Source organism: Rhineura floridana, chromosome 16, assembly GCF_030035675.1.
Source record: "Rhineura floridana isolate rRhiFlo1 chromosome 16, rRhiFlo1.hap2, whole genome shotgun sequence".
In the NCBI taxonomy this organism is placed as follows: Eukaryota; Metazoa; Chordata; class Lepidosauria; order Squamata; family Rhineuridae; genus Rhineura; species Rhineura floridana.
This window is the reverse complement of record NC_084495.1, coordinates 30779904-30791518: the sequence shown is the minus strand read 5'-3', so window position 1 is coordinate 30791518 and position 11615 is coordinate 30779904. Positions and strand designations below refer to the sequence as shown.

Genomic DNA, 11615 nt, shown 5'->3' with positions numbered 1-11615 from the left:
TCCTTTATCCTACGGCGGCGGCAGTGGGCGGGACTCGAAGCTTTCGGTGGGCGTGGAAGGAGAAGAAGAAGAACTCTGTGGACGGAGCCAGGCTTGCCTCCGTTGAGTGTGCGCATGCGTGGTTTTGGATCGCAGCGCACGCGCAATGCAGCCCAGCCGCTGTGAGGGGATGCCGCGGATGGTCGGCTTAGGCGGCGGTTTGTCTGTGGTGTGGGCCGCGTGATGTGTCCCCTGTGAAAGAGCGGCGGCGGCGGCGGCGGCGGCGAGGGAAGGGGAAGCGCCATGAACCTGAGGGGCTTGTTTCAAGATTTCAATCCTAGGTAAGGGAAGGCCGAAAGGGGCCTGGAAGCGGCAACTGGGTGGGTGGGTGTTAGAGGGCCTTGAAAGGAACTGGGAACAAGGCGCCTCTGGGCGCAAAGGAAGTATCTGAGACGCCGTCTTAAGTGGGGGGCGGGGTCCCATTAAACGTGTGTATGGGCGGGCATAAAACTGCGAGGAGCCTGGTCTCTTTCTCTTCTGTCAGATAGATAGATAGATAGATATGCCTTCCTCCTAGGAGCACAGGACAGAGTATTTGGGTAGGTATCTGCTATTCAAAGGTATGCTGCCCCTGGAGCTGGAGGCTCTATGGGGCTTTTAGAAGTAGTAGCTGTTGGTGCTGGGCGGAGCCTATGGGAGGTGGATTAGAAGGATAGGGGAAGGAGCATATCTAGACTCGAAGGAAGCATTTGGAGAACACAAGGGCCAGTGTGGTGTAGTGGTTAGGGTGGCGGTGTGTGACCTGAGAGACCAGGATTCGAATCCTCACTCAGCCATGATGCCCGCTGGGTAACCTTGGGCCAGTCACGGTCTCTCAGCCTAACTTCCTTAACCGGGCTGTTGTGAGGGTAGAATGGGACGGGGAGAACCACGTACACCATCTTGAGCTCCTTGGAGGAAAAGTGGGATATTAATGTAAGAAACAAACAATAACAAACAAACAAGAGGAAGTATTACTTCATGCATTGCATACCTAAATTGCTGAATTCGCTGCTGCAAGATGTGGCAATGGCCATCAGTTTGAGACAGATTTTAATGGGACAAATTCATGGAGAATAAGGCTTTCAGTGGCTAATAGTCACATTAGCTGTTTACTACTTCTGAATACCAATTGCTGGGAGAGTTGAAAAAGCTATTGTTCTTCTGTCCTGCTTGTGGGCTTTCCATAGGCGTCTGGTTGCCCATTGTGGAGAACAGGATGCTGGACTACATAAGCCTTTGGTGTGATCCAGCAAGGCTCATGTTTTTATGTTACTAATGTGAGTTCCTTTTAAGCATGGATGGGATGACATGAAGGAGTGTCTCCCTTGGTTATAACCAATGGTAGTATTTTGCTAGTAGGTAATACTTACACATGTGTAAGGCTTGGCACTCGGTTTTTTACCAGTTCTCTTACCTACTTCAGTCCCCTAAAAAACCACACTTGAGTGTTGGGAGACTCCATGGGATATGGCATGGAGGGTTATAGTCGGTACAGTGGGGTTGGAGAAAGTTGGGTTCCCAGACCTGTGTGAGTGAAAGAGCTTTCCACTACTGGTACAAGGGATCAGTGTCTATCTTTTACCTATCTATATAATCACATTTGTATCTTCCTCCTAAGAGTTCACACCAAGTTACTCCATGTAGTCATCTGATGTTCAAAGTTGTACTGTTGCTGGAGTTTCTTTAGAGCTCTCTGGGTTAGTAGTTGTTGAGCACGGAGTTCCAATTTTGCCCTCCCAAAGTGCAAATGTTTGAGGAAGAGTGAGGCTGGGAGGTTGATACCAGGGCTGTGGAGGCGGAGGCGGAAGCAATTTTGGGTGGAGTCGGAGTCTGTGTTGGAGTCGGTAGAAATGTACCGACTCCGGCTTCAAAATAAATTTTGATTGACAAATTTTTTAAAATATAAATTCAAAACGTCAAAGAAGCTTCCCATGAAGTCAGCTGTAGTTGAGCATTTTACCATAACTCAAGATGGAAAACATTTTATGTGTCGGTGTATGACACAGGACCCAGATGAAGACAAATGCTGTGATGCCAAGATCAGCGCATATTCAGGCAGCGATAAAAATGCTCCTATGAGAGCTTCCAATTTAAAAAGACATTTACAGCCCTTTCCAGGGCTGTGGAGTTGGAAGCAATTTTGGTCGGAGTCTCAGTCGGACAGTAGCAAAATAGAGGAGTCGGAGTCAAAGGTTGTACCGACTCCACGGCCCTGGTTGAGACCCAGGCAAGCCTGATCCAAGGCCATGCTTGTCTGCTACACTGGCAGAGAAGGAACAGAGTTCCATTCTTCCTCCAACATCTGCTGCATTTCTGTACTGAGTACAGAGAAGAGGCAGCCTGCTTGGTTTCTGTACTGTTCACAGCAGATGAAGTGCTCCATTCTTCCTCTGCCAGTCTGCTCATTCACTTGCATGGAATGTCTTATTTATTTCATAGCTGCCAGGCTAGAGCTTAAATCAAAGCTGTGCTATGCCTTATAGGGTGAATGAGTAGGTGTAGCTACTGCCATTTAGTGATTTTTACTGTATAGCTTTTTCAAGTAGTTCACTGTTGTTTACCTTGATACTCTTTACAATAGCCCTGCTATGTGAGCCAGAATTCTGATTCCCCCATAATGTCGATATGAGTGAGGCAGCTGAAAGAGAGACTTGACTAAGGCTGCAATCCAGTACATGTCTATTCAGAAGCAAGCTCCATTGGGTTCAAGGGGACTTACTCCCAGGTAAGTGTGTATTGGATTGCAGCCTAAGACAACTTAATGAGGTGAGATCTGAGGCTGGGACTTCTTGGGTAATCCTGTGTCCATCAGTGGCTAGATGTCTCCAGGAATGCCACAAGCACAATTTGAAGGCAGTAGCCCTCCCTTGTCTGTTTCTGACAACTAATATTCAATCTCCGTATATAGAAGATCCATGTGGCTGCTATGGCTAAGATATGTTGATAGATCTGTCACTTAGCTTGCACATCACACCATATCTCTTATTTCTGGGACATGCCCTGGTGCAGGGCTACAATTTCTAAAGAGAAAAAAGAGAAAATAATACACCAGAAAGGTTTCTTATATGGAATAGGAGTCATGCCAGTAGTGTGAGGAAAGTTTGGAGTAGTGTGGGTAAGAGCTGGGTTTTAAAAATGTTTCTTTTACAAGGTAAAATGAAGATTTAATTCATTGCAAATAAGGTTTTATGACTCATCATTACCTGCTCAAATCCTTGGGATGGGACAGGCTGAAAAGCAAATTAATATTCCATTGGAGGTCAATTTTCAAAAACAGAAGTGGGATGGCGATCATTTGGGACACTCCTGCTAGGAAAGGTCTCCTCCTGCTCCTGTAGAGGGGAAGAAGATCCTGCTAATTGGCAATCTTTTATTTATTTTATTTATTTATTATTTGATTTATATCCCACCCTTCCTCCCAGCAGGAGGAAGGGGTTCTCCTGAAGGAGTTTCCTGCTTGCATTTGTTTTTTTTTACAAAAGTCAAGGAACTCTCATTCATGTCACCATATGCACCATAAATAATCCCCTCTCATTTTCACTATTTGTAAGAGAATTGTGTCTAGCCTGATTGGCTCTGCAGCCCTATGGCAAGTAGCTTTGTTTGTAGCAAGAGTTTTGATAGATCAACTAATTGGTTTAAGTTTTAAGAACATGCCTGGGCATTTTAAGAGTAATGTGCGAAGCTTCCCAAGTATGTCTTTATTGTGCTAGACATAGACTGCCAGATAGCTGCGGTGTGTTGTTGGAACCAAACAGAACAGGGATAGTTCCTCAGCCTGTCATTACAAAATGTCTAAATTGTGTACTACTTGCACATGGAGTCATTGCCCTTGCACCTGAAGGCTCATTCTTTTGTGAGTTCCCTTTATATCTTTTTGAAGTTTTTTGTGCTTTTGGAAGTGCAGGCAGACTAACACTGCATATTTGGAACCCTGTTTGTTTTCTTTAGATACCTAGAAGAGCAAAAATTCATGCCCTAAAAATAGAAGTGCCTTGAGACAAGGTCTCCTTTTGCTTATATTACTTGTAAATGCTATATATGCTGAAACAGCAAAGCAAAATACTACAGCTACACAAATATGTTTGAACTGGCCACAGCCAATGTGGAACATATTTTGCTATGCTATGTTGCTGTACTGGACATATTTGACTTACAGATTTGTGAAAGTATGTGAGGCTCTTTTTGTGGCCAGAATGTCTTTAGGATGTTCTATTGAGTGTGTGTCCTGGACATTGTCTTGCTACAATCACTTTCCATCTACTTTTATGCCACTTCAGCATGGTGACACATAAGATTATGATGGCCTCTCCCAGTTGGTCGATGTCCACCTAACTGCACCAGCATAGTATCCCAGGCCCACTCACCATGACAACCGCTCAACTAAATCCAAGGATAAGTTGCAATATTATGCTGGTATTCCCCCCCCCCGCAAACTTTAAACACTTATTTACAATTGCAACTCTTCAGAAGATCAAGCCTTCATTATCTATAAAGCTGTAAAGCTGTAAGCATCTGCTTCCTAACTAATAATCTCTTTTCCTTTGATCATGTTGACTGAATGATTAGAGTTTGAAGGCAGCTGTTTGGTCTTAAGTGAGCTTCCAGTGGGAGCAGTTGGAGAGAGACGACTGTGCTCTTTGCTAATAAGCTTTTTTACTGAGAAAAGTACAAACACTACATTAAAGGCAATGTAGAACTTTTCTTATGTAAGTGATTGGCCACTTCAGGAAAGAAACAGAGAAAGGGGTGTGTTCAGTTGTGGAGCTAAAAGGTATGCTGTAGCGTGTAATGAAACAGCTGCTGTGCTTAATGTGTTGTAGTATTTAGTTGTGCCATAAGAGTCTGGAAAGTTTCTTGCATAGATAAAACTTGAAGTTGATGTTTAGAAGCAGTTCATCAGTTAGGTGTAATAGCTCAGTATTATGCCAATCACTAAGGAAAACATACCTAATTTGAGGAGAAGAAACTGCTTTGGATAGATGTTACACAAATTTCTGTGATGCTGAATTACAAGTAGCTTTTGATCATGGCTCCTGATCTTTTTCACCAGTCCTATAAAGGTGGAATTATCTACATCATTAAGGTGGTGCTTAAATTGTGGTTTTAGTGTTTTTTTTACCTCAGAAGTAGCACATGCTTTATATGGAGAAGGTACATGGAATCTCCATTCTAAAGGATTTCTGTCAGTAGGACTAGGAAAGATCTCTACCTGGGATTTGGAACCAGATTTAAAGGTCCATCTGTCCTGATTCCTACAGTAAGCAACCTTCTGCAAAACTCATAACCGGAGTGTGAAGGAAACAGACCAGTTGCTTCCTAGAAAATACTGTTTAGATCCTGTAGCCACCATGACTAATAGCTGTTGTTAGACCTAATATCCACAATTTAGTATGTTAGCTGTGTTCATATAAATGTGTTTGATACCTTTTTTCTGAAATGTGAATATTGTGTGTGTCTTTCTAACCTACATTTCTCAAAACAGTGTACCTCTCATTTTCCCTTTTTTTAACAGCAAATTTCTTATCTACGCCTGTCTGCTGCTGTTCTCCGTTCTGCTTTCTCTTCGTTTGGACGACAAGATTCAGTGGAGCTACTGGGCAGTGTTTGCTCCAATATGGCTGTGGAAGTTAATGGTTATTGTTGGTGCCTCAGTGGGAACTGGAGTGTGGGCACGAAATCCACAATATCGGTAAGGGTAATAAGCTCTGTGTGTGTGTAAATTTCTGGGATAATTCATGTGGTAATTCAAGTTCTGTGGTGTAGCCACTGAGAGTGCCTTTGTAGACACTGTTGCTTCGTCCTCTCATAATTCTTTCAAGGAGTCATGTAGCTCAATAAATGACTGTAATCAAAGATGAGTCCTTTATGCAGTTAGTTTCACTAGGGGGGGGGCGTTTAAGCAATCATCCCTTGGTAACTTGTCTGTATTCACTCCATGAACACAATGGAAATATGTTTTCTTCCCCTGAGGGGTATAGAATCTTCACGTCAAATATGAGTAACATGTAGACACCAGGCTAAGTCAAATGCCTATGAATGTTTGGATGAAGTTGTATTGTCCAACTAACATAATGTGTTATATGCTTTTTTGCCCCTCTTTAGAGCAGAAGGCGAAACATGTGTGGAGTTCAAAGCCATGTTAATTGCAGTAGGCATCCACTTGTTACTGCTGATGTTTGAAGTGCTAGTCTGTGATGGGATCGAGAGAGGAACCCGATTCTGGCTTCTAGTCTTCATGCCTTTGTTCTTTGTGTCTCCAGTGTCAGTTGCAGCTTGCGTATGGGGCTTTCGGCATGACAGATCTTTGGAGGTAAGACTGTCATCATGCATCTGATAATCATACTATAAGTGTGAAGGCTGCTGGGGGAGGTTGATTATTTCAGTTTATAAATTGATTTTCCCCCCATTTCTATCTTGCAAAGAAGTTTTCTTTCAAATGTTGTAAAGCTATTTTCGGAAAATGGATATTATGAGTTGTATGTGTCTCTCACTGTGCTGTTAGTATGAAATGCTAAGCCAAAGCATGGCTAAGTGAATGAGCAAATGTGTAGGCTCCCATGGAGATTACTGTGGTTGCTTTCTCCATTGTCCAGTTCTGCTGCTGTGAGCTAAGCCACAGTGTGTCTTAGCGTTACATCCAAGCCTGGGCTCATGGTTTATCTGCCCCAGACAAACCATGAACATAAAGCCATAGAACAAACCTTGAGTACAGCTCATGGCTTGTCGGGAACGAGATAATCTCACAGCAGCAAGACCAGAGGAGGAGCCTCAATCTTCTTTCAGGAACCTGCTCATTTGCTCATTCTTGGTTTGGCTTAGCATGATGTGCAAACCATGTCTGTGTGACAGTGGTTATATGCTAGAGTAGCTGAAGACCATCTGTTTATATTTTTATTTGTGGTGGTCCACTAATTATATTATCCAATCACACATGAAGGGCCAAATATTGTTCAGCTGAAAAATTATAGATACAGTTGCAAGGTATTATATGGGATATCATTGCCTGCTTTAGCATTCTTTAGAGAAAAATCTATTTGATTCTGATATGCCTGCTTTTATTCTTCTCTAGCTGGAAATCCTGTGTTCTGTCAATATTCTACAGTTCATATTTATTGCACTTCGACTGGATGAAATTATCAAGTGGCCGTGGCTTGTATGTAAACTGTGCTAGTTTTTAATGCTATTTTCAAAGCTTTAAGATCTTTATGCAAATACTAATTATGATGGCTATCTGAGGAAAATGGGTTTTTTAATTGTGCCTTACATGGAAAGCTGAGCAATAATCCACAAAGCAAATTGGCCACTTGCTCTAACAGACCTTAAGATACATCATAAATGGTAGGTGAGCCTTCTGTATTTATTGTTTTGTCAGTTTATAAGCCACCCTTCCTTAACAGGATTCTCAGGGTGATATACAACCTAAAAACAAATACAGTAAAATAAAAAAAAAACATGAAAATACAGAAGCTGCAGCAAAACCCACTAAAGCTATATAGCACCCTATAACTAGCAATTAAAAACATACAGGAATCCCCTGGCAAATTAAAAGCAAACCGTCTTTGCCTATTGCCCAAAATAAATAGAAGTGACCCCCAAGCACGTTTCTTTGGGGAGGGCATTCTATATCCACGATGCTGTGACTCTTTCTGGTTGCCAGGTGGTGGTGAGGATTCAGAGGAGAACCTCTGATGAACCAAAAAGGATTCAGACATGCTTCATCCAGAAGATAGTCTTGGGGAATATATTGGTGTGAACTGAATAAAAATAACTGAGGTTTAGACTGCCATGTTGCTTATTAGTAAGATCCTGTAAGGGTTACCATGTAGCAAGAAGGACAAATTAAAGGTCTTCTTAAATTTTCAGAAAAGTATGTGGTGTAGTTCTTGCACTTCAGAATAAGTCTTCAGAAGTAATACATGTGAAACTAGACTATACCACTTTTTTTTTTTAAAAAAAAAACACTTTTGGATTTGCTGTAACCTCTGTGAAATTGGCTTCTTTCCCAGATTCATTCATGTTTCTACAGGATATTCTCTCTGCCCCCCCCCAAACTTTCTAGTATGTGGGTACATGGAAAAATTCTTAGCTAAGTTATAAACTTGGAGGAAATAAAGTGTATCTTTTTGAATAAATCTTCTTTGAATGTAGTACTGCCAAGGCAAAGCTTCTTAAAACTGTGGTAAGCCAAGGAGGTAGTTTTATAGCCCAAGTACCATGTGTTTTGAGGTAGCCTTGTCTGCCAAATGACTACAGTTGAAGGCAAAGAATCCATTTTTATTTTAGAAGATCTTCACTCTGATGGTTGCAGATAGGATTTTAGAAAGTAATGATAAATTTCTGAAGTGATACCGGAGGGAGGTTGTGCAGCTTTTCTGAATATGTGAAAATGCCCCCCCCTTTTACTTCCAGGTTGTCTGTGTCCCTCTGTGGATCCTGATGTCCTTTCTATGTTTGGTTGTACTCTATTATATTGTCTGGTCAGTCCTATTCTTGCGCTCAATGGATGTGATTGCTGAGCAAAGGAGGACTCACATAACAATGGCCATCAGTTGGATGACAATCGTGGTTCCCTTACTCACCTTTGAAGTAGGCAAAAACTATCATTTTATGTTGTGAGGCTAGGATGCTGTTTGGGATATTGTTAGCTGTTCCTTAATTGTGTGCCTTTTTAGAAGCAGTCACACTTGCAAATGCTGTTGCTATTCTGAATCTAATCATTTTAACAGAAAACGGGAAGGTGGCTGTGTATTAGGGGCAATAGCTAAATGTCTCATTTCTAGAGCTGCATTGCTATTTATGTGAAAATATTATAAACTAAATTCTGTGGTGTGTATAAATCTCACATGCCAAACACACTTGTGCATAACTGCTTTGCATAGTTTCTTCCTCTTCTGCTAGTTGCAGAGTTTTGCAAAGCCTGAATATCCTGCTGCATTTTTTTAATTTGGAGCTCTCACCACATGTTGCCCACACACTGTCAGACTGTATTTGTAGCTGCAAGCGCTAGAAATATTACTGAGATTGTCAGAATACTTTGCCCAGTACCAACTGTGATTAAGAAGACCTCCTGGAAAACAGAAACATGACTTGGCTAAAAAGGTACCTAGCCCTAGGAGACCAGTGGGTGTCAGATTATATCTAGAATTGGGTTCCAACCAAACTTGGAAAAATCCAATGGTCATGGTTACGCTGATACCCAGGAATTTCAAATATATACTCAACTGCCTGTTAGCTTGGTGCCTAGGGCATTTAAATAATTCCTAACTTGGGTCCTAAGAGAGAGGGATATATAAAGCATGAAACTGATACTACTTAATTGTCTTGCTAGATCCTGCTTGTGCACAGATTGGATGGACACAATACATTTTCATATATACCCATATTTGTTCCTCTCTGGCTTTCACTGATAACTTTAATGGCAACAACATTTGGACAGAAAGGAGGCAATCATTGTAAGTATTCAGCAGAGAAGCTCTCTCCTTGTTCCTCTTGTATTGAAATGTCTTATGTGCAGCAGAAAGGGTTGGGTTGTTTGTTCGGTTTTTAGTCTGTTTCATTTCAGATTGAAGCTCTCAACTCTTTGTTTGTACAGGGTGGTTTGGAATTCGCAAAGACTTCTGTCAGTTTCTACTTGAAATCTTCCCATTCCTAAGGGAGTATGGCAACATTTCTTATGATTTGCATCATGAAGATAATGAGGAAACAGAAGAAACTCCTGTCCCAGAACCTCCCAAAATAGCTCCAACTTTTCGAAAAAAGACTGGAGTGGTCATTACCCAGAGTCCTGGGAAATATGTTATACCACCTCCCAAATTAAGCATTGATATGCCAGATTAAAAAAGAACTCAACCATGTGGCACATAGCCAAGACTGACTCCTCCCCATTAAACCACGACTGGGAATCAGTGGCCAATGTGTTTTTTATCTCATGCCTCCATTTGTTTACAGATAGTAATTTGTGCTTTTAATGAATTGTAGATAATGAAGATCTGTTTTAGTATTTCTTTGAGCGTTTCCATATATTGCATATAAAATACCATGCCAATAAAATCAATGAGAATGCAATAGCTGCGGTAAGTTTCACAAATGGAAATCATCTTATCAGATCTACATACAGAATTTACTTTTTGCTTGGCTGTGAGCAGTGAACCAGTGTAGAGTTCATTAGTAACAAAACACAAGTTTTCCCAAAGTATCATTATGCATTTTCAATACATAAGCATCAAACCTGCTCATAGTTGCACATGGACAAGGCATGTTGAAATCAGTGGCCTTTGCACATATGTAACCGTGGACTGGATTGCAGCCACGATGTGTCAGAAGTAGAAAAGATGTCTTTATTTGTGAATCTTGCTGATTTGTTTGAACAAAGCTTTCTTCAAAGCTTTGTTTAAAGCTTACCTGTATAGTATTTATATGAACTTTTGGCAATGTAATATATTTAAAAACTGTACAGTATAAATATGTAAAAGTATTTTTTTAAAGGCTGTATGAAATGTGTAATCTATTATGAGTGACATTTTGTGTTAATCTGTACACCTGGCTTCCATTTCTGTTAAAAGTACCACAGCCACATGGTGATACATCAGAATGCTCCTTTGCCTCTTAATTTCTCTATTAAACCATGCACATTATGTTTCAGACACATTCTCAGGTAGGACTTAAAAGGTTCTTCCTCTGTTAATGGATCAAATTACCTTGATAAAGGTATGTAAATGATTGTGTAAATAACCGCAGTCTTTGTACTGTGTGTAGAGGGAAGGGGAGGGGACTGTCTTTTTGAGAAGTTGCTTTTCCACTTTTGTTAAAATGTTGCTGCTGGGTGATCTATTTCTCACTCTCCCAATTTTTGGCTGTTCAATAAAGCATTCTCCTGTATTGCTTGCTGAACTTATTTTCTGCATAGTCATATAAAAGTGACATTGTTTCATGGGCATACTTCCAAACTCCCAGATTTCCGTGGGATTTTTGGAAGTGTCTGTGATACAGTGCCATATTCTGCTTGCTAACTTTATGGTTTTAAATTAAGACAAATATTTATGTAGGCTATATTTCTAAAACGTTTTCCTTATAATATGGGAATTCCCTAGATATAGTTTCTAAATGGTGATAGTAATAAAATTCAGCTAAAAAGCCCTTTCATACTTGGTCCAAAAACTGTGAGCAGAAAGCAAAAATGTATCTGTGCTATTTCATGAACTCTTGTGGAAAACTTCTTGCAATAGAATACCACACTATATCAAGGGGGTGTTGTGTTACACTATCAGACACAAAAGCTTTGTGAAATCTTGAGCAAACGGAAGAGATTATTTGAATTTGGGGTCACTCTGCTCATGCAATATTCTTTCGCTAGCTTGGAAACAGTCCTTGACTTGAATGGTGGAATGGCACTTATTAATACAAGCCATTGTTTCTATAGTTGTGCAATAAAATTGGAAATACTAGAAGCAATCAGCATGCATCGTTTTAGGGAAAAAAGTTTGACAAATATAAGAAATTCAGTGCAAGCAAGGCCTGTACTAGAGTTTCAGGTGAAAAGCTGCTTCCTATCCACCTGTTCCTAAGTGCCACAGAAACAGAGTTCCTCTTCC

At 40.9% G+C, this 11615-nt stretch overlaps 1 protein-coding gene across 2 annotated transcripts; it reads left to right on the top strand.

Moving 5' to 3' along the window:
• The first annotated feature begins 71 nt into the window (after positions 1 to 71).
• Positions 72 to 10902, top strand: TMEM185A (transmembrane protein 185A). 2 transcript variants are annotated; one of them, XM_061598780.1, is made up of 8 exons: positions 72 to 320; positions 2603 to 2746; positions 5537 to 5713; positions 6127 to 6334; positions 7094 to 7177; positions 8434 to 8610; positions 9353 to 9476; positions 9617 to 10902. In XM_061598780.1, the coding sequence occupies exons 2-8, from the start codon at positions 2697 to 2699 to the stop codon at positions 9859 to 9861; spliced, it is 1065 nt and encodes a 354-aa protein (XP_061454764.1). In that variant the 5' UTR covers positions 72 to 320; positions 2603 to 2696; the 3' UTR covers positions 9862 to 10902. The 2 variants fall into 2 exon arrangements, with proteins under 2 accessions (XP_061454764.1, XP_061454765.1); XM_061598781.1 differs by lacking the exon at positions 2603 to 2746 and having other exon boundaries at positions 74 to 320.
• The last annotated feature ends 713 nt before the right edge of the window (positions 10903 to 11615 follow it).